At 44.1% G+C, this 26235-nt stretch overlaps 1 protein-coding gene across 9 annotated transcripts in view; it reads left to right on the forward strand.

The window, feature by feature from the left end:
* The window catches only part of ANKIB1 (ankyrin repeat and IBR domain containing 1), a 176113-nt gene that overhangs the window by 58108 nt on the left and 91770 nt on the right, over positions 1-26235 (forward strand). For all 9 annotated transcript variants that reach the window (XM_065583062.1, XM_065583066.1, XM_065583065.1 and 6 more), the window contains one exon: positions 24107-24407. In XM_065583062.1, coding sequence (XP_065439134.1) covers positions 24107-24407 — 301 coding nt within the window. The remainder of the gene's footprint in view (positions 1-24106; positions 24408-26235) is intronic.

Below are 26235 nucleotides of genomic sequence, written 5' to 3' on the forward strand. Positions count from 1 at the left end.
GCGACACTGTTTTTGCCCCATCAGGCATTGGGATCTCAACCCAGAATTCCAATGGGCGGCAGAGACTGCGGGATAGCTACCACAGTGCAAGGCTCCGGAAGTCAACGCTAGCCTTGGTAATGTGGACACAGTCCGCCGACTTAATGCACTTAGAGCATTTTGTGTGGGGACACACACAATCGACCTTATAAAAATGATTTCTAAACAACCGACTTCTATAAATTCGACCTAATTTCGTAGTGTAGACATACCCTTATCCACACACTGCCCCTTGTGTCAGCAGTGCACGTCCTCACCAAGAGTGCTTGCACTGCTTGTACTGTCAGTGTGGGGCATTGTGGGATGACTTCTGAGAGCAACATAGTGTCTGCACTGACACCACATTGACCTTACTACATTGACACTCTGCCTCTTGTGGAGGTGGAGTTATTGAGTTGGAGTAGTGGGGCACTTACGCAGCGGAAGCGGAATTTTAGTATAGATGATTACATTGTTAGGTTGATGTAAGCTGCCTTGTATTGACCTGACTCTGTAGTCTAGAGTAGACCTGAGTAAATGTTTAATGTATACAGAAAGCATTATAAATGTTATAAAACATTGTAAATAGTTTAGAGTACTTGAAATACTCTGAACAACTTTTAAACAAATGCTATTAGACAGTAAATCTACTTGTGTTTGTCATACAGACTTCCTTGCCTTTGTTGCTATTACATATGCAAGTTTTCAACATAACATTTACATTTCTACTCGCTCGCTCTTTCTTCTCCTTTTTTCCTTTTTCCTTTTCTCAGACTTTTCAGAGTTTGCAAAGAATGGTAGCATTTTAGTCCTTTCAAACACTTCAGAATCTTGTCAGCAAACAGTCTGGGATCTTCACAGCTAGCAACATTCCAGTCCTTGGATCAAACAGAAATAAGTAGCCTGTAACAAGGTACAGGTATTGGGATCAGCATATAAAATTTCCATTCACTGAATTTCTATAAGGCAACTATCATCTCCCCAGAAGGCCAGCTAAGTCAGGTAAGAATGTATAAACTCTTGCCTCATTTAGCTCTGCCCCTGTTCTCTCTTTAATCGCGAAGGAATCCCAGTTTGAAGTAGTTAATGAATAGTGAAAACAAGTTCCATAGTTTGCCTCTAGAGGTGACAAATGCTCTTCTCCCAGCTCTTCTTCTAAGTCCATAAAACACACCACAGTGGAACAGTAATTAGCTATATATATATACTGGTACAAATATTTCAACGCAGTCCTCACATCAGACACATCTCCTGGTCTTGCATTGCTCAGCCTCTGAGTCCACATGGCTGTCTTTAACTCTTATAAATATAACCTTTCCCTCCCAAGCTCTGATTGTCTCAGCTGGTGACTGTGTGGAACCTGCAAGACTCCTAGCTCACAATGAAACCTTCCCATACAGCTGCAGAAACAGCTACTCATTATAGAACTAAAATCTGTATTCTCCCCACTGTTTGGCCCAAAGAAAATCAGACAAAGTCAAATGTTGCAGGATAAAGCATGTGGGTTACATTAGCCATAATATAAGCATAAAAATAAAAATGCTGCTTTAAAAGTCAAACTTACTGATAGTTTCCATAGATGTAGCTATGATATTAATGATGAGAAAATCTGCCTTGCTTGCAGTAGGCAGGATGTAATAAAATACTCTCATGGTTCTGATAATACAAAATGAAATTAAAATTCTTTCATAAACGTTTGCATACCTTGAATTACACACATATCCCTCCCCCCCCCACACACACACTGCAAGCTTCAGACAGGCATGGAATGGCACCAGCAGGAACTGTGCTTCATGGAGGCGTTGCCCACCCAAACTGCAAGCCTTGGGCAGGCATGGAGTGGCACTAGCAGAAGCTGCGCTTTGCAGTGGGGTAGCTGATAACGGTGATCAGCTCCCCCACTGTGAAGTGCAGCTGCTGCAGCACCACTCCGCACCTGTCCAAGACTTGCAGTTTGTGGGGGAAATGCTGCCCTGCTTCCCCAAACTATGCCCATGTTAAAAAGTAGGGGTGCCTAGCCCCAGGGCCCCCCTGCCATTCCGGCGCCATTGCTCAGTGGCTCACTCTATGTTCCCTTTTGTTAATTCCTGTGGAAGATCATTGTCGAGGAGACAATAATTAAAACCTGTTGTCTGTTTTCCTTTTTTCCGGTTCTTAACCAACTAATACTTAGTTTTCAGAGTCAATCTTTAATAGTTGATGAACCTCTTAAAAATACTTCTTCTGGATTTGTTTTTACTTTTTTATTTGATATTGGTAAAACGTTCTGATTATAAACCAATGTCCGTATTCTCAGTGTGGCAGTTAAGCTATTCGCTTCTGATAAGTGCTTGAAATGTTTGATGCCTCTTCACTGTTCTCTAAAGGGCGTTCTGTGCTCTCATATTAGAGCAATAAAATAATCAAGCTCCATTTCAACCTCCAAGGTCTCTGGCACAATTTTCATCTGAATAGTGTATATATCAGAACCCACGCTGCTACCTCTTTGTGGATTTGAAATATTGGTATTGCTGCATATGCTATTAAATTTACAGATTAATTTATATGGGGAAGGTAACTGAGTTCAAGGTGCCGTGGGAATGATAGTTGAATATTTCTTGATTTTTTTTTTTTTTTTTTCTTTTAAGAAAATTTTCTAATTGAGGTTACGTCTATACTATCCACTGAATCGGAGGGTAGCGATCGATCTATCGGGGATTGATTTATCGCGTGTAGTGTAGACGCGATAAATTGATCCCCGATCGCTCTCCCGTCGACTACTGTACTCCAGCTCAGCGAGAGGCGGAAGCAAAGTCGACGGGGGAGCCGCGGCAGTCGACTACGCTATTCTCTTAGCTGAAGTTGCGTATCTTAGATCGATTCCCTCCCCTCCCCCCCCCCCCCCCCCCCAGTGTAGACCAGGCCTAAGATTTTAATTTTAGCCATAGCAGTGTAAAAGGCTTCTCTTTACCCACACTTCGCTGCTGTTGTACTCTGTGATTATGAGGGATCATGGGCCTCAAATCCAGGCTGAGGTCCCCAAGGAATTCTTGGACCATGGCTGCCACCCAACAGCTCCCCAGAACAAATGGAGTAGGGGGTTAGTGAAGGTCTAACTCATAAAACGTTCCCACCCATGAAGCTCCTGATTGGGGGAGACATCCAGCCCCACCAATCGGCTGCGATGTACTACTTAAACCAGCAGAAGGCACAGCAGGTTGTCCAAGCAACTAAGTGAATCCCTGGCTTGCTGCTGATATGGACCATCTGTACCTGCCTGACTCCTGAGCCCTGCCTCCCAGCTGTTCCTGCTTTCCTTATCCCAAATTCTTATCTGTTCTCCGTTCCTGCTTCGCTCCAGGTTCCTGCTCCTATGCTCTACATCTGATGTTGACTCTGGCTTTGACCCCTGACTTGGCTCCTGACTCTGTCTCCCACTCTGATATTTGGCTTGATACCTGGCTATAGCTCTGACCTTGGCTTGGACCTGACTCTGACCCTGACTCTGGTTCCAAGCTCTGGACTCTGACCGTTAGGCCTGACCAACCATGCCCTGGTTCCTCCAGTGATTTCATACCAATCCACTCTCAGAATGTTTACATCAGCTGTGACATCCACCATCGCTCAGACAGACATAGTGCTTTTAGGAGCCATGGAGGAGTGTAACCATTGTGCTCCCCCTGACAAGGATGCAGTGTAGACCTTCCGCAGTGGTGGCTGATGTTTCTGGTCAACACTGGGGAGTGGAACCATGTTCCTTTGGAGAGGCTATTGCCCCTGAGGATGCTAGCCTCATACAGTCCTTGTGCACACTCTGAGCATAAGGACTGTAATTATGTCTGACTCTCATTCAGGGGTACAAGATAGATGTAGGGACACAATCTGTCTTGCACTGTGTGTATATTATTGACTAATCAAAGCAGAATTTTTTTAAAAAAAAGCTTTTTAAAAAACTGCATACTCTATTAGAATATTTGGTGTCAGTGGTCTTGAACTGATGGTGGAAAGTTGTGAAACTGATCATCCGGTTGTGAATTTTTCACCTGAACTAAGCTAAATAATCAGGAGTCTTCTTTCAGTAAAGAATCAAACAGAGCAGAACTTTTCAACTGCTCACCTTAAATAACTCCTATTTTAGAATTTTACCACTAAAATAAGATTTTGCTAGAAACATTCTTGGTATAAAAATTTCATTTTGTCAATGCAAATAGAGCATTTAGGGAGTAAAATTATCCTTTTTGTATACAGTATTCTATATTCTACACTGTCTTCATCAGTTATAAAAAGGCTTAAACTGTTTCCAAATGTGGAACTTTTGTAAAGTAACATATATATTTTCTGACTTGAATTGTACTATTTACATAGTAGTTTGCTGTTGAGATTACTTTTATAATAGCTTCTTGGCACAAAATGTAATGTCTGTTCTTGCATAAGACGATGGCTAGGGTGCAATAGTCATTCTTTATACTTTTGGTAGTAGGTCGAGTGAGGCTCTAAGACAAGGTGGGTGAGGTAATATCTCTTACTGGACCAACTTCTGTTGGTGAAAGAGACAGGCTTCTGAGCTACACAGAGCTCTTCTGGCTATTATTTTAGAAATCTACAGATAAACATTGCATAATGTTTTTGACCTTGGATATTTTGTCTCAAACTAAACAAAATTCCATTTGAATTACAAATATGAAATACTAAGACAGGTACAATTTAGTCACTGTTGAGTGACTGAGTTCCGTTGACTAACCCTCTTACCTACTGGAACCTTGTAGCAAGGTACTGATCGATAACTGTTAACAAGCCATTGGCCATAATGAATGACCTCCCCTCTGGAAATAAGAGCATGGCTTTTTTTAACAAAAGGAGTTAGAGTCTGGAACAGAAATGTCTTTGCAGCGAAACTCTAGGAACAGCCAAGATTAGTGAGAAAGTATAGACTGAGTATTGTATTTTTGTTATGAGTTAAAGCCATAAAGCCAAACTGCAGAAATGGGGTAAATTTGGATTAAACACAGAAGGTCTGATATTTCACTGACAGAAGCATAAATCAGAAGTAATTCTACTGAAGTTAGTGGAATTACAAGATATAAAACTGGAGGAATTGAGTAGAACAGGGGTAGGCAACTTATGGCACGCTTGCCAAAGGCGGCACGCGAGCTGATTTTCAGGTACTCACACTGCCCAGGTCCTGGCCACCAGTCCGGGGGGCTCTGCATTTTAATTTAATTTTAAATGAAGCTTCTTAAACATTTTTAAAACCTTATTTACTTTACATACAACAATAGTTTAGTTATATATTATAGACTTATAGAAAGAAACCTTCTAAAAACGTTAAAATGTATTACTGGTGCGCGAAACCTTAAATTAGATTGAATAAATGAAGACTCGGCACACCAAATCTGAAAGGTTGCCGACCCCTGGTGTAGAATCGAGCCCAGTAACTGCAGATTTTCCTCAGAGCAGAGTGGAAAGTCCACTTACATCAGGGAAGTTTGGACCAGGGTTCAGATATGTGGAGAGTAACTTGATAAGCAATTCATTTCGGGTGACATCAAATCTCAACATGTTAAGAATAAGTTTCTGATAAACAGAAGTTTATTTAACATCTAGGTAACATTTTCAGGAGAAAACTGCCATCCTGCATACAAATTCAGTTTTACTCGTGACTGACATTTACAAACTGTGAGTAAATTTATTTTTAAATGGGTGAAGAATGCAGTAATGAGAGGGAATCAAAATAGCTATGCTGAAGTTGCAACAAGTTCTAGATATAATAAAACATAAACAATTTTCTTTTAAAACCAAAACTCAGACCATCTTGAATTTATACTGTACTATCTGAACAGTCTTCTTTTCTCATCTGAAGATCTGTAAAATGAACTTTTAAAAAATGGTGACTCTCATGAAATATTTGAGAAACCTGAGGTTTATGAGCAATCAAAACTCTCGTACAAAAGTAATTGAGACCAACAAAGCCACAGAGATGAGGATTCAGTCTCTCCCTCTTTTCAACAGTTTGCATCAGCAAACCCCAAGCCCTGTGTCAGAGGGGTCTGTGACCACCATAAAAGGCTTGTCAAAGTCTGGGCTTACCAGAACTGAGTCTGTACTTAAGGCTTTGTTCTGTTCTCAGAAGGCCCACTGACGCTGTTTAGACCAGGCAATCTTGTCTGGTTTACCCTTCTTACATAAATCAGTGATGGGAGCAGTTAGGGTACTAAAGTACAGGATGGATCTCCAGTAATATCCTGCCATCCCAGTAAAGATTTGTACTTTTTACTTGTCTGAGGAGTGGGCCAAGGTCATGCACTTTCCTGGTCTGGCTGCTGCTCAGAGATGCCTGTCAGCTTTAATATCAGGTTTAGAACCAATGTCTGGGGCTTTCTGCTTTTGGCTCCAAGTAGCCACGAAAGTGGCCTGGGCCCAGGACTCTAGGTCAGTTCCCATCAACACCTCCATTGACATTTGGGTGTGTACCCCAACAGCCTTAGGCCCCTAATTGTCACCCCATTTCAGGTGCTCTGAGTCATTGGGAATTGGAAAGGAGGTCCCATTATTTGGAATGGGGAAAATCCTTCAGGGGTCCATTACCCCGATTGTTCCAGAGTTATTTGTGCCCCGGTGTCCCTCCATCCCTTGGCATTTTTCCCACCTCCCTCCCACTGGGAAACAGCATTTAGTCTATTCTTCTTTGGGGCCTGACAACATTAGGTTTACTCATTGGACCATCAGGGTTGGAACTTAAGTTCCCTCTAGGCCATGTGGCTGGAAAGCAGGCTATAAAGGGCCACGCAGCAGGGGCCTGGAGAGGAGAGAGGTGGGAGGGCGGGGACTGGGGAGGGGATCAAGTTGGGACATGCAGGGCTGCAGGTGGGGAGAGGGCTGGGGGCAGTCCTCTGGCCCCAGCCCCGTGTCAGCCTGCCTGCACCCAAAACTCCCCAGCCCCGCTCCGGAGCCCGCACCCCCAGCTAGAGCCCTCACACACCCCAATGCTCTTGAGTCCCCTCCCACACTATAAACCCCTCATCCCCGGCCCTATCCCGGAGCCCTCACCCCCCTACCACACCCCTCTGCTCCAGCCCTGAGCCCCCTCCTGCACCCTGAACCCCTCATCCCTGACCCCACCCCAGAGCCTCACCCCCTGCACCCAAGCCCTCTGCCCTATCCCCGAGCCCCCTCCTGCACCCTGAACCCTTCATCCCCCCCACACATCCTAACTCTCTGCCCTAGAGCCATGAGCGCCCATCCCACACTCCAAACCCTTCAGGCCCCACCCCCATTAATTTTGTTATGTGCACCAATATGGGGGTGATTTGTCTAACATCACCTCCATATTGATGCACATAACAAAATTCATTCTGCAAATGAGTGGGAAAAATTAGATGGAACACTGGCTGGGACTGGTTCCACCAATGGTATGGTCATTGCCATCTGTCCCTGATCTGCCTACCACTAGGCAATGTATTGGTATATGGTCAGTTTTGTGACAATAAAAATATATCAGCTCCCTGGATTCCTTTTTTGGGCCCCTGCTAGGGTTTACCTCCAACGCAGGTTTGGGTTTAGTTCATTCTCCCTTCTGGGAAAGTTCCCCTTCTCTCTTCTGGAGGGGGTCCTGATTGGGGGTTAGCATTGTGCCAATATATCTTGATTTTTCTCTCAAATCCAGGCTGAATATCTTCATATTTGTCACCCCATTTCCCAGCTATGGTCACATCTATGGGATCTTTGTCTGTTAACCATGATTTCAGGCTGGGGTGGCAGAGTTTAGAACTATTCTAAACCCATTAAGTTATAGGCCTGGTAACCCTCCAACCAGTTCCCCAGTTTCTTATGTAACCCGTAATTTGAGTTGCAACCTCGCATAAGTCATGTCCCCTTTTTTCTGAACTCCATGAAACCTTGTCCTATACATTTCAAAGTTCAGTTTAAACTTTGCAACAAAGCTTGTTTACATAGCCCATAAAGTTGAAAATGTCTAAGGCCTTTGTCCATGGCAGTAGTGGAGCCACACACAGGACCATGTATTCCTGTCCCACCTTGGTAGTTTACATCCCCATTTCAAAAGCATGTAGAAACACATTCATGTCATCCCCCTCTCTAAAGTGAGAAAATTGGAATATATGCCTCACTGGGAAAGGTACAGGGGATCCAGCTTTACCTACTGGATTAGGTTTTTCCTGGTGCAGTTTCTCCATTTTGGGTTGGTATAGACATTCCCTTTCCTCCTCTCTTCTTATGCTGGTGCTGGTTCTACATCTCTTTTCTCTTGTACTGACTCTGCCTCCCCCAGTTCGCAAGCAATTGCGTTTCCAGATACACACTGTCTCTCTCCAGCTGTAGCTTCTCCTGCTTTGTTGATCTGTCCACGATGCCTGTTGCAATTGTGTCTTCAATTCCAATGGAATATGGATGCTGCTTCTGTCAGCTTCTTTCCAGCTTCCCTCCCTGGCAGTCAGCTCCAAGATTTCTCCTGCCTCCTGGACCCTTTACCCAGTGGGCTGGCTGTTCCTTGCAAACCTGGACCATCATTCCTCTTCTGGACATGACTGTACAGATCCTAGCTGTATCTTTGTCCACTTATCGGTGTTGAGCTGCCTCTCTCCATTTAGCTCAAGTAATTGACCTTTCTTCAGCTGTTCATAAATCATTTTCCCCGGTTGTTCTTTTTGCTATTCCTTTCTCCAAAAGACTGATATTTTTCACTGTGCTTTTCCCTTCTACAGTCCTTGCTTCACTGCTGTTGGCACACATGGCAATTCACACTGTCATAGATTCCACATGCACTGCCACCATATGTATATTATTACCACTATAGTAATGAGCATTTGTTTGAAAAAGACATCTGTTTGCAAACATAAAATCAGCACTTGTTTAAAAGAAATAGTTATTCATTAGTGCTGAACTAGTCTGACTAAAGATAAATGATTCAAAATATCATCTCATCATTTTACTGCTTATCAATTTAAAAGTTACTGAAGGAGAAAATATTTAAAAGCCATTCTGTTAATTCACATATATCAATGAGGTCCCCCTTGTAATCCTCAACAAAGCAATTAGTACTAAGTATGTTACCTGAAAACTAAACATTTAGAAATCAATCACTGGAGGGTCTTTTCTAAAACTTTGGTTTCAGTCTCTCATAACTACCTTGATGGCTTCCATCCAAAGTACTTATTATTTAAACTGTTTTATTATTTAAATGTTTTCCAGACACTCTACCAGCAATTAGGTATTTGTGGTAGATATAGTGACACTTATCTAAAAAAAGTACCAGTTGCAATACTGAACAGGAAAACATAGCATATTACATTCTTCTTCAAGTGCTTGCTCATGTCGATTCCAAGTAGGTGGGCGCATGCTGCATGCACAGTGTCGGAAGATGTTTCCCCTAGCAGCACCCGTTGGGTTTGGCTGTGGAGCCCCCTGGAGTTGTGTTTTCATGGCAGTGAATATAGGTCCCTGCCGACCCGCTGCCTCTTCAGTTCCTTCTTACCGCCAGTGATGGTCATTGGAGCTGCGTGTCTCGCTTGCCTTGGCAAATGCTTCCCCTAGTGATTGAACTTTGAGCTTTCTGTAAATATTTATTAAGTTAGTGTAAGTTAGTTAGCTAGAAGTGGGGCTTCCCCCCTCCCTCCCTGCCCAGTTTGTCTCCCCTCTTGCAGTTGTGTGCATGCTTCGATCCCAAGGGTTTAAACCATGTGGGACCTACCACAAGTTCATGCCAATGGGCGAACCCCATGATTCCTGCCTCCAGTGTCTAGGGGAGGCGCATCAAACAGATTGTTGCAAGATCTGCAAAGGGTTCCGCCCAAGGACGAAAAAGGAAAGGGACTTCAGGCTGAAGCAACTCCTGATGGAGGCAGCCCTCTGCTCCCAGCCAGCTCCAGGCCGGCAGGATTCGGCACAGAGTACCTCTGTGCGGAGTGTTCCGGCCTCTGTTAGAGAAACGATACCGAGGAAGGACTCTGGTCATAGAGACCCTCGGAACCAACACTCCCCGGTTCCGAAGTCCGCAGAGACAGCACAGCACCGCTCACATTCTCCAGTGCTGCATAAGGCGCACAAGAAAGCGGACAGAGGGCACTCGGCCACATCTAGAGCGGCCGGGTCAGACAGCGCAATCAACGTGCGTTCTGTGGAGTGGCACCTGGTGCTGGTCTCGCAGGAGCCGGCACTGTCAACTTCAGACCCGCAAGGGGGTCCATCAAGTCTGGTGCCATTGGATTATCCTGCTCGAATGTGCCAGGAGGAGGAGCTTGAGCTCCCTTCCACCTCAGACGCTTTCGAAGCAGCCAGGGATTTGATTGCCATGACGGCTCCACGGTCCCCCGCCAGCCAAGATAGACCTCCGGCACTGCAGCGTGTGACACTGTCCAGAGGCAAGCCCGCAATGATGAGGGGCTGCTCGCCCCCCCATTCTCAGGCACCGTCCCGGCCGCACCACAACGGTCTTTGCACTCTAGGTCCCCATCATTGGTCTCGGAGGTGGAGTCCTATTATTCGAGGTGCAGTTGGCACCGATTGGAGTGGTGCTGATACAGGCAGGACGTGAGGATGGTGCTGTGGCAGGTGCAGTGGCAGGGGCCCACGCAGTGGCCATTCTGGACCTTGTGGGCCTAACACCAGGCCCAGGACATGCACTCCAGAGGTTTCCAGTCCGTGGTATCGGAAGGATGTGCACCCCTGCCAGCCGGGGACCATCCCACGCCTTGGGGCACCAAAACAGCTTTGGTCCATGGCGCGGAACCATGTCCAGGTCCCAGCTCCACCACTAGCAGTGATGCTGTGGTCGGCGCTCAGTAGCACGGCACCAGGCAGGATGCATTCAGAAAGCCGGAGGGCCAAGAGGGCCCAGTACCACCTGTAGCTATGTCATCCTCGCCGGATGAAGCGGTGGCGGGGTCTTCCTCCTCTGGGCTGCCCCCCATTGATAGCAGATTGCACCAGGACCTGTTGCACAGGGTGGCCCGTAATATAGGGTTCAGGCCGAGGCGGTGGTCGAGTTGGAGGACTCGATGATAGACATTTTAACCTCTGAAGGACCATCCAGGGTGGCATTACCCCTCATTAAAACTATTCAGGCCACTACAAAAACCCTGTGGCAAACTCCTGCCATTCCCCTACAGCTAAAGGGGTGAAGAGGAAGTATTTTGCCCACTCTAAGGGGTATGAATACTTATTTACTTACCTGCAGCCAGGTTTGCTAGTTGTGGCAGCAGTGAATGAGCGAGAGGGACGGGGCAACAAGGGCCAGCCCCAAAAGCTAAAGACTTGAAGAAGCTGGACCTCTTAGGCTGGAAGATCTACTCCACTGGAGAGCTCCAGCTTCGGATTGCTAACCAGCAAGCAATCCTCAGTAGATATAATTTCAAATTATGGAACTCCATGATGAAATTTAAGGAGTTGGTTCCGTCAGACTCTAGGGCAGAGTTTGCAGCCATAGTAGAGGAGGGCAAGGCAGTGGCGTGGATCTCTTTACTGATCTCACTGGTCTCGGTTGCGAGAACCTTGTCCTCTGGCATAGCCATGAGGAGTTGTTCATGGCTCCAGGTGTCCGGCCTTCCACCTGAAGTCCAGTAGACAATTCAGGACTTACCCTTTGATGGCATGAGCCTGTTTTTGGAGCAGACTGACTCCAGGCTCCACAGCCTAACGGATTTGCGGGCAACATTAAAATTGTTGGGTCTGCATACCCCTGCTAACCAGCGAAAGCACTTTAAGCCACATCCCCTTCAGCGCTTCTACCCTCCCCGGCCTAGACAGGACTTCTCCAGGAAGAGTGGCAGGAATGGCAGACGTAAGCCTCCCCATCCTCTGCCCAGTCAAGGCCAAGGCTCAGTGAGGCAGTCATCGGGCTCTAAGCAAGCCTTTTAACGGCGTGCCCGGGAGCGACGCCCTAGTCAAGTCAACTCACCAGATCCTTTTCTCTGTTTTCTGAATCATCTATCCCACTTTTACTGTGCTTGGTCCCAAATAACATCAGACGGCTGGGTCCTTTGCACTGTAGAAGTGGGATATTCTCTCCAATTCTGCTCCTCCACTCCCTCCCACCCCCTTTCCCCGTCCCTCTTTAGGGACCCTTCTCACAAGCAGGAAGGGTCACAATTCCTCATGCAGGAAGTCCAGATTCTCCTTACCATGGGAGCAGTGGAGGAGATTCCTCAGAAGCTAAGGAGCAAGGGATTCTATTCCCAATATTTCCTAATCCCCAAAGCCAAGGGGGGTCTCAGACTCATACTTGACTTGCAAGGCCTTTCATGAAAAAGTTGAGGTTCTGCATGGTCTCTCTAAATGCCGTTATCCTGTCTCTGGATCTGAGAGACTGGTGCTCCACCCTAGACCTCAAGGACACGTACTTCCACATATCTATAATTCCAGCCCACAGACATTTTCTCAGGTTCATGGTGAACGACAACTATTACCAGTTTACAGTCCTCCCTTTTGGTCTGTCAACGGCCCCTCGGGTGCTCACCAAATGCATGGTAGTTGTAGCCGCCTTCCTGCGACGAAGGCTGGTGCAGGTATTCCCGTATCTCAATGACTGGCTGCTTAGGGGCCAATCCAGGGCGCAAGTGGAGCATCATGTCAACCTGGTAAGATCCATCTTTGGCCGACTGGGTCTCCTTCTGAACGTACACAAATCAACCCTATCCCCTACGCAGAGAATCAACCCACCGAAAGTATGCACGAGAGTCCTCTTTGCCAAGCCCCGGCCCTCACTGTCCCTGGTCACAGATGTGTCAGCGTTGGGATGGGATGCTCACCTGGGAGATCTTCAGACCCAAGGTCTCTGGTCACAAGACGAGCTCTCGCTCCATATCAACGTAAAGGAGTGGTCTGCCTGACATGCCAGATCTTCAAGCCCACTTGCAAGAGAAATGAGCGGCGGTGATGACAGACCGCATGACTGCGATGTTTTATATAAAGAAGCAGGGTGGGGCTCAATTCCTCTCCTGTATGTTGGGAAGCCCTCAAGGTGTGGGACTTCTGCATAGCCCACTTAATTCATCTGGAAGCATCCTACCGCCCAGGTTCTTGGAACGAGCTGGCAGACTACCCAGCAGATCCTTCCACAATCATGAGTGGTCCATTCACCCAGACGCAGTGAACAACATTTTCCAAAGGTGGGGAGTTCCCCGAATCGACCTGTTTGACACAAAAAGCAACAGAAAATGCTTCCAGTTCTGTTCCTACCCTCCTTACACTGTTTTTTATAAGGATAAGATGCAGTTTAGGCCTCACCCAGCCTTTCTCCCAAAGGTTGTCTGTCAATTTCATGTCAGTCAGGACATTTTTCTTCCGGTCTTTTACCCTAAGCCACACGCTGATAATCGGGAACAAAGATTGCACTCCTTGGACGTTCGACGAGCACTGGCTTTTTATATTAAACGCACGAAGCTGTTCTATAAGTTGAACCAGTTGTTTGTTGTGGACAGAAGGAAAGGCCTTTGCTACTCTGACATAACGGAACTCTCAGTAATAAGAATAAAGCTCATATGTGCTGGAGAGAACTTTCTTGGAGGGCAGTCGGAGCCTTTTGAATGAATCCCCCCAAGTACAGAGCTCCCCCTAGTAAAGTGGAGAGGATAGAAACTGGTCAAGTATAGGTAGGAACTGAAGAGAAACAGGCAAGTGAAAGAGTCCTATTCAATTACATCACATGAAAGCAGACCACTAAATATAGACAAATTTTGTAAATGCTTGTCAACAAATGCTATGGGTGAACTTTAGTGCCTCGTGTTCAGGAGGATATGAGTATAAATAGGCATCACAGAAACTGGGTGGAACGATGATAATCAATGGGACTGGGCCGTACCAGGAATTCAACCATGCAGAATATTATGCACTCTGTTGTTCAAATTTTGTTTCAAGGTGCAGACAGTTTGTTTTATGGTGAAAATTTTAAAACAGAAGAATTTACACTCCCGAAGGAGCACACCATTCTGTAACCTGGACTGCTATCATATTGTTATTCTTAGCTCTACCCATACCTATTTGGTAGACTTTTGGCACCCAGTTAGGGTTCCCTGGTGTCCGATTTTCAACCAGAAAGTCTGGTAGAAAAGGGAACCTGGCAGTGTCCGGTCAGATGTACTGACCACATACTAAAAGTCCAGTTACCGTGGTGGGGTGGGAGAGTGATAGCCTGTCAGTTGGCCCTGAAGCAGCAGCTCCTGGGGCAGCATGTATAGACCAGTTTGGGCCACGGGCAGCTCCTTTGAGGAGCACGGTTTTCAGGGCTGCAGCGGAGGACAGTGTGTGGGGGCTCATGTTGAATGGGGTAACGGGCTCCCAGCAGGCATGGAACATTCCCTGGGAGGGGAAGGAACACAAGCTGCCCTGTCAGCCATCCCTTTCCCTGGCCGGACTGGGAGGGCTCAATCAGGCAGAGAAGGGGGCTGCTAGGCAGGCAGCGCAGAGGGAGGCAGGAGGCTGCTCTGTTCAGGAGGGCTGCATCCTTGCTTGCCAGTGGGGCTGCCTGGTTGCTTCCATGCAGCTGCCATGCTCTTCTGATCTGTACTTCCAGGTGGCCTGCTGGAGCTGGGGTTTGCAAGTCTCTTGGTGCTGCTCATGCTGGAGTTGAGATCTGAGAGCAGCGAGCAATGGGGGCAGAGAAGCGAGCAGGGGCAGGGCCTTGGGGAGAAGAGGTGGAGAAGGGGTGGGACCTTGGGGGGAAGAGGTGAGGCAGGGCCTTGGGGAAGGGGTCAGAGCCTGGGGGACGAGGTGGAGCATGGGAGGGTCCAGTTTTCAGATATTAGAAAGTTGGCCACCGTACACGCCATTAAGCTCCTCATTTCAGCAATCTTCCTTTAACTGATTGTTTGCTACCTTGTAGTCAGATGAACTCCTGCTGGAGACGTCTGCAGAAGTAGTGGTACCAGTGGGATCCAAGTGGGCACTCTCCACTGCAGAATGGGCATGGCTCTTTCTGTGGTAAAACGTGCTTTGTTGATTTGTTTAGAGAAAGAAGGAATGTCTTTGTGATGTGAACCTTATAAATGAAGATAGAAGAGTGGAGGCAGTATTTGTTGGGGCTAGACTCCAAATAAAAAACTGCTCAAGCATACTGACTTAGACATCAAGGAGTAGTCATCTTAAAAAAAAAAATGACAGAAAGGGTCCACAAGTCAGCATATTCAATATTTGTGTTTCTTTCAGGTGTGGAGCTTTTCCTGTGCCATAACCTCCCATGTGCTTTACGGGAGAAATCAACAGCTGTTGGTGATAACAGAATTTCCCACTACAGGCCAATGTGCTCCTACCAGCCTTGATAATAAAGTGTGTGCTTGAGACATTGAAAAAAAGACTTAAATAATTGTGGTTTCTTCACATTTTTATTTTTTCATTTTGCATGCCTCTATTTCCGAGACAGTATACAAGACTTCAGGAGAACTGCTGAAAACAGAACAGAACAACAGTCTTCTTTACACTTTCCATTTTCTGTTAGTTTAAAATTATTATAGGTTTAATTGGAATGTGAAAACATGATAATAAGGGATGTAGTAAAGGAAACTGGAATAGGGAATTAACAGAAAGGGAAGGGAACCAGTATGTTACAGAACAGATTTAATTATAAGAGATGGACATTGAATGTGTTTTAGTGTGAACATCCACAAAATTTCACTTTCCCAAAAACCAGATCTGTTTTTAGCTCAGGGATCGGCAACTATCAGAATTGGTGTGCCGCGTCTTCATTAATTCACTCTGATTTAAGGTTTTGTGTGCCAGTAATACATTTTAACGTTTTTAGAAGGTCTCTTTCAATAAGTCTATAATATATAACTAAACTATTGTTGTATGTAAGGTAAATAAGGTTTTAAAAATGCTTGTCACTTCATTTAAAATTAAATTAAAATGCAGAGTCCCCCGGACCGGTGGGCAGGACCCCGGCAGTGAGAGTGCCACTTAAAATCAGCTCGCGTTCCGCCTTCGGCACGCGTGCCATAGGTTGCCTACCCCTGCTTTAGCTATATAAGTTTTTGTATTGGCACCCATCACTGCAGTATCTGAGCACCACCTTTTATTTCCTCCACTCCTCTTCTATCCCTTTCTGTAACTCCTTCCTTCTTGATTTAATCTCTTTTACGTTCTCTCTCTTTTTTTTTTTTTTTAAGTTACAGCTGTGGTAAAGCAAACTCAAAGAAGTGAGTTTTTTATTCTTCATTCTGAGAAATATTGAGAATATTGGTCATTCTTATATCCCCTTCAGTGATGAGTTCCAAAGCCTTGGCTTTGTTGCCGAGAAAGCTCTGTCTCAAGCTTCTCCCTTGAATTTGATTGCTTTGTTGTTCCTGAAGAATGCAGCTGCTAAATTTGTCATCGTGGAAGGAGAAAGATGTTCTCTAAGCTTCTATCTTCACTGCAAAAAAGGTTCATTTTTACATCGATAGCTATCTCCGTGTAAAATCCTAATGGAGACAAGGCACATGTTGTTTTTACCTGAATGTAGCTAGTCAAGATCAGCCCCAGAAGGTGGGATATAGGGTTGACCTTGACAAGTTGCATCATGGCACCTTCAGTGCCTTGTCTCCACTAGGTTTTACATGGAGATAGCTCTCTTGAGTTAGCTATCTTGATGTAAAAATGTACCTTTCCCGCCCTCCCCCCCCCCCCCCCCAGCAAAAACGTACCCATAAGATACCTAGGGCCATTTCCATGGCAAATGTCAAAAATTTAGATCAAGGCTGTGAACTTATTCTATGTGGAGTGAATGTAGTAAGCATATCCACCTGGGTGTTATGTTTTAGATGTCTGGTGCTGCTGAGCAGGTGGCCTGTTGGACTAACAGTGCTTTTATTGTTGGAATGCCTGTATTTAGGTAAAATGAGTTTCAATAATCTAGCCTGGTGGTCAAAAGGACACGAATCACCATGGCTAAATCATTGTCTGACAGGTTGGAAAAATATGCCCATTCTATTTTAGGCGGAAGAAGGCATTTTTTAAAGTAGCAGTTATGTCAGGCTCCAGCTGCTGAGGAGTCAAGAAGAACCCCATTGCTGGGGACTGATTTGATGATTTCTAGTAAAGTCTCTTGACACGGGTTGTTATGATGATAGCTAGATCTTCAAAGTGTTTCCTTCTTCCCACTAACGTCCTCTCTATCTTGCTCAGTGTCAGTGTGACGGAGTTTACAAACCCCACACTAAGACTGAGACAAGAGAAGGGTTGGAGTAGTACTGTTCCTGGGAGAAGGCCAGTATAAAGAGATCTTCAGCAGCCCCAGGCAAGAGGGGAAAGAAAGAGGCTGTTTCCTGGAGGAGTACCACTCTGCAGCAACAGGAGAAGAAGCTTCTGCTGAGGGAACCTGGCTGTGAGTCTTCCCGCTCCCAAAATGGAGGGAGAACTGAGGCAAAGGCTCAAGAAAGCTACAGGCATCAGCCCTAATCTGTGGGGTTTAGAAATAAAGACTTTTTAAATCTACTGTGACCACACCCCAAACTGAGACACAGGCGTGGTAGGAAATGGCCATGGGGAAGGTGAGCAAAGAGACCAGCTGAACATAGGCCACTGCACGCTACTTCACTTTCAGGCACCTGGGTTGGGACTTGGTGGACAGGGAGGGCCTGGGTCCTCCTACCCACCTCAGACCTATGATCCCTTTCCTCAAGGAGTGCAGAGCTAGGGATTGCTGTCAATGAGGCCAGTCCAACTAAGACCTCATCCAGAGGGCTGGGACACCTTGAACTGACATAAAGGTGGGAGTTGGAGTCACAGACCAATAGGCCTGCTGACTTCCCAAACCACCCCACTATAGTCAGCTTCAGCCAGCTGTCTTGTAGTTAAATCAGTCTCAGCCAGGCATTGGGATAGTTGAAAGGTGGTGCTATTGGAATAGAAGGTATATCTGGGTATTGTCCTCATTGTCAGCTGCCGTTTGAGACCGTGGCATCTCAATCTCTACCTCTGGTCAACTGTATCAAATGCTATAGAGAGATTGAGGAGTATGAGTGTAAATGTTCTCCCCCTGTTTATGGCCAAGAAAAGGAGGAGGTCATCTGCCAGTGCTGTCACTGCTGTCTCTGTTGGGAGGGGATCAGGAAAATGGCTGTAGAATGGTCTGTTTGGAGACACTGCCATTCTTGAGCTTGTAATCAAGAAAGTAGGGAAGGTAGACAACAGGTAGAATTGTGTGAGGTATGCTGAATCAAAGGGAAGGTTTCTTCAGCATAGGTCAGACTGTTACATATTTAGAGTGCATTGTTTCCTGGAGGAATACCACTTTGCAGCAACAGGAGAAGAAGCTTCTGCTGTGGGGATCTGGCTATGACTCTTCCCTCCTCTCCCTGCCCCCCTAAGATAGAGGGAGAAATGGTTAGATGCTGTTAATCATTGCTGGACCAGTAGTAGCCTTTCTATATATTTAAAAAATGCTTTATAGTTCAACTCACATTCTTGCATGGTTACGCATGTAAGCGCTACTGTTGGAAAGGGGAGATTCCCAGCTTCCCCAATGGGACCAAGACCATTAGCCCTTAAATATCAGACTTTAAATTGTGACATTTTATGTACATAATACTTAATTTAGATCATTCTTACATGTCTTTATGGGTTGCTCTGAGGTCAGGATAGTGCAATCTTGGTGAATAAGGTAGTTGACTTTATAGGTAGAGGAATAAAAAAATAGTTCCAATAATTATTTTTTAAAACTCTCTCTAAAACATTTGTAAAATAGATTTTGTGTAAAATATGTGGCATATAAAATACTTAATTGTGTGGTATGGTATTAAGGTTCTGTTGGCGCTTAATTCAGTCATGACTTCCCTGCTCATTAGTAATGGCAATCCCAAATTCATGCCAATTAATCCTTTATACCACACTACATGTGCACTTCTTTAGGACTTATTTCTGCCATCCTGACTACGCATGGAGTAAGGTGTGACAGAATTGAAACTGCACTGTAATAACTTATGAATATTGTATGTTGATCTGGTTATTAGGATGTTTACTGTATGAACATTGGTTTAGTTACAGGAGACTGTAACAAAAACAAGCAAGAAAGAAAATAATGATTCAAGATAAGCCACCTCTGGGGTAAACACTTAAGGGTTTTTTTAAAAAAATGCCTGTGCTATTAGCTTTGAAGATTCTACCTCCTGGCTCCAGCCAATTTACAGAACTGGTTTTGGCAAACAGAGCTAAGGACTGGGAACCAGAAGATCAAAAGGACTGGAGCAGTTTAAAAAGAACACCCTCTCAAGCGATGGTAATTGTTGGGGGGAGTTGTTCAGGGGGCCCAGACTGACGCAGGACATGCTGGGGTGTCTGAAGAAGTTAGGCCTGCCTAAGCTACCATCAGAGGATGGAAAACCTTTAGGTAAGATAGACATTCAAGTAGACTTTTTGTTTTAAAATCCTTTTTTGCCCTAAATGCTTTGTTCCTACTGTTAAACAATACTTTGATTATAGAGAGCTGTCTGCTTGCTGTATACAGCGCTGGTCACAGACACCCAAAGCGAAGAACCGCAGGTGCTGAACCCAGTCAGACCAGCTGGGTGGGCACTATTGAGAGCGTACAGGGTTCTGTAGTCCAAGGCCTGGTCTAAGAGTGGAAGAATTGCAGAATTTCACCTTAGGAGAGATAAAAGCACAAGGCCTGATACCTAAGGGGGTGCACTCAGAGAAAGTGGAGAGAGGTGCAGTTAGCCCTATAGCCATGACATAAGTTACTACTCCCAGTGAGCAATGGTGGGAAAATTAGGCTGTTATTCACTATCAAAGTTGCTGTAAATAATCACTGCCCATTTCTATTATGTTAGTAAATATGGTGAAATGTTTCCATAACTAACTTCAGTGTAGCATGGAGCGCTTCATTTAAAACAGGGGTTCTCAAACTGGGGGTCGTGACCCCTCAGGGGGTCATGAGGTTATTATGTGGGGAGTTGTGAGCTGTGAGCCTCCACCCCAAACCCCGGTTCACCTCTAGCATTTATAATAGTGTTAAATATAAAAAAAATGTTTTTAATTTATAAGGGGGAGTTGCACTCCGAGGCTTGCTGTGTGAAAGGAGTCACCAAATCAAGAATTTGAAAATGACTGATTTAAAACCTGGAGTATGTTTCATGGAAAATTTTTGAATTCTGAAAGGTCACTGTACCAGACTTAAATGTCTCTGCTTGCAAATTTTTACATTTCTTGTATCCAGTCTAATTATTGCTTCATAGATACTATCTTTTATAAAGACTCTTTGTCATAGTTAATTAGTACATGCAATAACTGTAAACTATAAAAGATTCTTGCTATTATATGTGCTTCAATTTTCCACTTCTCTCTTAAGAGAAGTTGTTTATTTGTTGACTAAAATGTTTTACAGATGAACAATCTGTAGTAAAAAGAACAGGAGTACTTGTGGCACCTTAGAGACTAACAAATTTATTAGAGCATAAGCTTTCGTGGACTACAGCCCACTTCTTCGGATGCATACAGAGTGGAATAAATATTGAGATATCTGTAGTAAATGTTCTAGGGTCAGATTAGAGGTCACAATAGGAAATGATGGTAGGAAATTACTGCACAATTTTTTTTAAGGTTGATAGTTTAGTAATTCTGTCTATCATCCTAAATTTGCTAGAAGAATGTAAAGTCTATCTACCTTGAAAACATTAAATGCACATGTCACGCTGTCTGGAGTGACTAACAACTGTGAGTGCGTACCTCAGGGCAGACTGTCAGAAACAGGGCAGATACCCCAAACTGATGGAGTTTTCTGTAATTAGATTTCATCAAGCCTTTAACAAATGTGAATTCCTCGGTCGCCATACCAGTCTTACCATGGAGTTGCAGACAGTCCCCTTAGATTCTGCAGCCTATCTTGCTACCCAGACAAACTGAACTTTGTGATTAATGGTCACTTTAACCAAAAATGACAGCACATCAGATTTCTCTCAGTCCCAAGAAACCAGTCACTTACCCCAGATCAATTGGTACTCCAGATCTTACACCAAAGACAATGCTGGCAGCCAATTCTATAGTAAACTAACTAAAGATTTATTAGCTAAGAAAAAAGAATGAGAGTTATTGAGAGGTTGAAGCAGATAAAATATATATACAGGTGAATCACAGTTTGTAACTCCAATTGGTGGCAGTGATGTAATGAACTGCAGTTTCTCAAAAGTCTTTCAGGGTACCAAGATTGTCTCTGGGGATCTCTGTTTTGCATATGGTACATTCCCTGTAAGAGTCCAAACAGGCCAGAGATGAGCGATCTATCTTTGAATCCATTTTTATATCTTCTTCTGACAGAAGACAAGCTGACAGTGTCTCTGCTCACATGGCTTTTTCTTTGATGATAAGGAGTGACGAATATACTTAGTCTTTTGACCTCTGGTCATCATCATGATGCCTTTTGCTTTGGAATTAGCATCTTTTCTGATAAAGTCCTTCATTAGCATTTCACAAAGTTTCTTTAGTGGGTTATTTAGTTACATGGGTATACACAATGCAAATGTTTGCTATTACTTTATAACAGGAACAGATAAGTGAAAACAATACAAATAACATTTCACTAGTTTTCATAAAGTTTAAACATCTGAATACATACTTATACATTACTCACTTAGGTCTATACTAATACACCTCTACCCCGATATAACGCGATCTGATATAACACGAATTCGGATATAACGCGGTAAAGCAGTGCTCTGGGGGATAGAGCTGAGCACTCCGGCGGATCAAAGCAAATTCGATATAACACGGTTTCACCTATAATGTGGTAAGATTTTTTGGCTCCCAAGGACAGTGTTATATTGGGGTAAAGGTGTACAACCAAATTGGCCTGTGGCCCTGATCTGACCTGGTCTGCCAGCGTCACAACAGATGCTCTTTGGAAAGAAAGACTGAAGTAAATATGAGTAAAATGAAAAAGCAGATAGTATAAAATAAGTCACCTTTTCAAATATGGCAGACAGAGTACTTTTAAAAAAAAATTCAATCTCTTCATTTGTCTTATAAGGCTGGTGGTCAATAAGGCTGGTGGCTGAAAGGAACTGGGAACTACTTTTTAACTGGCTTTCAGGTTATTTTTTCATGCCCTTACATGTCTTCAGTGAAATTCCAAAATACAGTTACAAATTAAGTATTACTGTATTTTGGGTTCTTTTGGTTCTCACAAGCTGTGAGGTGAGTGAGGAGGGAGTCCGAAGGACTTCACATTAAAGCAAGGAGCAGCTGGAGTATGGGTGGACCGAGAGTTTGGCTGATTTTGCATGTGGCTGGGGTTGGAGCAGTTGTGTCTCTGCAAATGACCTTTTCGAATGCATGCAAAGTCCCTGGTCCATCTCCTAGCTCCTCCCAGCTGATCCATTCTGCTTCCCACTCCATTCCCTGCTATTATCTTTCTTTTTCCCTTGAATTCATTACCCTGCTGCAGATTCCTCCCAGCCATTTACAAAGACCCCATTTTCTCCCTCCCACAAATTGCCAATTGCTTATGTTCCCTTAAGGATAATTATTTTTCCAGTAGAGCCCAAGGGCCCAATCAAGTTGGGACCGCATTGTACTGGTGTAACATGCCCTAATTCTCTTCTCTCAAAACTGGATTGTAATTTTATAATCCTGCCTGTGTAAGGGGTAATGTAAAGCTGAGCAGGAACCAGATTGTGACTCCAGGAATCACAATCTGTTGCTTTCCCATAGCTTCAGAGGAGAAGAAAGCTGCACCTTTTCACTGGTGCATATTACTTCCCCATATGGACTGGCTCTGGGGCATGAGATTTTGCATTGGGAGCAGGACAAAAACCAGGCTCTATCCCCTTCCCACTCATTTGCTTAGGAGGGGGAGAACCAGACTGGCAGCCCCTACTTAAGCCCCTCATTCCTTGGAGCGGGGAGGGGCTCATTACTGAGGGCTTGTCTATACTTACCGCGCTGGTTTGGCGGCAGGCAATCGAACTTCTGGGTTCGATTTATCGCGTCTAGTCTGGACGCGATAAATCGAACTCAGAAGTGCTCCCCGTCGACTCCGGTAATCCTGCTCGCCGCGAGGAATACGTGGAGTCGACGGGGGAGCCTGCCTGCCGGGTCTGGACGGCGGTAAGTTCGAACTAAGGTACGTCGACTTCAGCTACGTTATTCACGTAGCTGAAGTTGCGTACCTTAGTTCGATTTGGGGGTTTAGTGTAGACCAAGCCTTAGACCTCTGAGTGTAAAACTTTACATATTGTGGAAGAAACTTTTCTCGATTCTTGCATTGCTAGTCGAAAAAAAAATAACTATCTAAATTTTAAAATACTTATGAAATACTTTGAAGAAAGAAAATCATTGGTACCTTTGTCTTGAATGAGTTAGTGTCTGGTGGGGGAAAAAATAAGAAAAGATATTGTTAAAAAACACTGACTGCATTTTAAAGGTGGAAAAGTCTGTAACTGTCGGCGTGCTTTTGCAAATCATGAGTTATATCAGTATTAAAACAATAAGTCAATAAATAGAAGTGATCCATGTCAGAATATTTACAAATTCTGCTAAGATACGAATTTTAATATGTATTCTGAATCTTCTTCTGTTTCTTCGTGTATCAGTTGTATTTATTGCACAGAAGATTTTTTTTTTCTTGCATTGTGAGTAAAATACACTATTCAGGGGTGTTTTGGTGGTGCTGTAGTTTACTGCTACTCTGAGACTAGAGTTTATGGCTGATTTTGACAGTTACTCACTTCCAAGAGTAATGGACAGGGGTTGGGAGTAATTGTGCCTGGAGGGAAGAAACACACCTCAAGTCTCTCTTGAATGAGAGTCAGCATTCAGAGCAGGATCCATGAACTCTGGAGTGAGTTACATCCAGCCTTCTTCCATGGAAAGGAAGGTCAAAGCAATTTGGGGCCTTTGGAAGAGAATGAAGGGGGCAATTTAAAGCAACCCAGGAGCACCACACAAATGAGAAAGATTAATAATATTTTTAGTTTTACTTCCATATTTTAGCAGCACAACTCAAGAGACTAAGGTCATAACCAGCTGTTCACACCTGTGAAATATTTTTAATTTATCACTGAATTGGATAAATTCAAAATCTTGGCTAGAAGAGAGTAGCAGCCATAATGGAACTTCTCTGCTTTAACTTACTGTATCAAAATAATAAATTACATTATATCTGACTATTTTTCTTCATGTTTCCATGTAGGACTTTTCTTTTTGTTAGAGATGGAAACCCAAATAAACGAAATGTGCACAATGAGACATCTATGCACTTGCTGTGTATGGGACCTCAAATTATGATCGCTGAGGGAGCTCTCCATCCTCGCTTGGCACGACCCTCTGAAGATGACATCAGAAGAGCAGAGTGTCTGCAAATGATCCTAAAATGGAAAGGAGCAAAGCTTGACCAAGGAGAATATGAAAGAGCAGCTATTGATGCTGTTGATAATAAAAAAAATACACCTTTGCATTATGCTGCTGCCTCAGGGATGAAAACCTGTGTAGAGGTAAAAAACAGATATAAATATACAGATTTGTGGTTATATTGTGGTATTTATATATGTATTCAACAAGGCTATTACACAAAAAACATTTTTAATAAACTTAAGAATTACAAAGATGGGGAAAAGTCCATTTAGAATGCTACATTTGTAAATCTGAAAGAAACAGAACAATAAACTATCAGGTAGCCACACAAACTGAGAAGAGATCAAAGGAAAATCAAACTACATATACTTATAAAGTTAACTTTATAAGATAAACCATATAGTATGAGGAAGAACCAGACTAGTTGTTAATAATAATAATAATTAAAGGAATTTAATGTTAGAGAAATATGTAAGAGAAAAATTGAATAAATAGCTACCTGAGCCAAATTTTAGAAGCTTGTTTACCCTGCTCAATATGGGAAAACAGCTGTGACTGGAGGAGTTTTAACTACTCACCCCCTGCCTCAAGAATACCTTATATATGTGTAGTCCATAGTGTCCACCTGCTGATGGAAGAATGAACTCTACTCTCTGTGTTAGCATAACTACAGTTTACCAAAGAGAACAAATTCTAATGAAAATTCTATACAGTATCTGCCACTTATTCTTGGCACTCTTAAGACAGGTCTACACTACAGCTGTAGCACATCTGGCGAAGATGCTCTATGCCAACAGGAGAGAGCTCTCCCATTGGCTTAATAACTCCACCTCTACAAGACGCGGTAGCTATGTTACATAAGAACGGCAATACTGGGTTAGAGCAAAGGTCCATCAAGCCCAGTATCCTGTCCTCTGACAGTGGCCAATGGCAGGTGCTCCAAAGGGAATGAACCGACAGGTTATTATCAAGTGATCCATGCTCTGTCACCCAATCCCAGCTTCTGGCAAACAGAGGCTAGGGACACCATTCCTGCCCATCCTGGCTAATAGCCATTGATGGACCTATCTTCCATGAATCTATTTAGCTCCCTTTTGAACCCCATTATAGTACTGGCCTTCATAGCACCCTCTGGCAAGGAGTTCTAGAGGTTGACAGTGTGTTGCATGAAAAAATACTTTCTTGTGTTATAGCACTGTCTATCTGGGGTTAAGGTCAATATAACCATGGCTCAGAGATGTGGATTTTTCACACCTCTGAGTGACATAGTTATACCAAAGTATGTATGTAGTGTAGACCAAGCCTTTACTGGAAATTCTGCTTAAGTGGGAGGTCTGCAAAGGAATCAATTTAAACCTGATACTAAATGGCAATGGCTGCTGTGTAATTGGACTGGTAATTCCACTTAATTGAGTGCCTTCAGGTGATTTAATAGTGCTTAGGTCTCTGATTGATTGTATTCCAGTTCCATGCTGATACTGCCTGTTAACCTTGTTTCAGCTTTCAGTCTTTTCTTAGTTTGGTACATGCAGTAAATCTTTGATATGATGGAAAGAAAGAGATTGTGAGCTCTTCAATTGTTCTCTCCTTTCAACTCCCTTGGTCTGACAGCCTGATGGGCTCTGACCACAGTGGTTTTTAGTCATTCACAATTCTACCAGCCTGCCTTCCCCAGCATGGCTCTCGTTTTCACAACCATCTGATTTTTGAGCATTATTGTACAGTACAACAAAATGTAATATATAGGAGGAGGAGGTAACTGTGCCTAGCCCTCGAAAGGTCTTTGATCTTTCCTTGTGCCCACACTGGCTAATGCCAAGTTCCTTGTTTCTTTCCTTTGGGTATGGGGCCCACATTCCTCTCACATTTGACCGAGTGACTAGGTTGGTTTCTCAATCCTGGTCTGTTTCCCTTCCTTGGGAGCATCTAATAATACACAGAAAAGTTGGTCTATACCACTAGTTCTTT

The sequence above is a fragment of the Chrysemys picta genome, chromosome 2 (genome assembly GCF_011386835.1).
Source record: "Chrysemys picta bellii isolate R12L10 chromosome 2, ASM1138683v2, whole genome shotgun sequence".
NCBI classification, from domain to species: domain Eukaryota; kingdom Metazoa; phylum Chordata; order Testudines; family Emydidae; genus Chrysemys; species Chrysemys picta.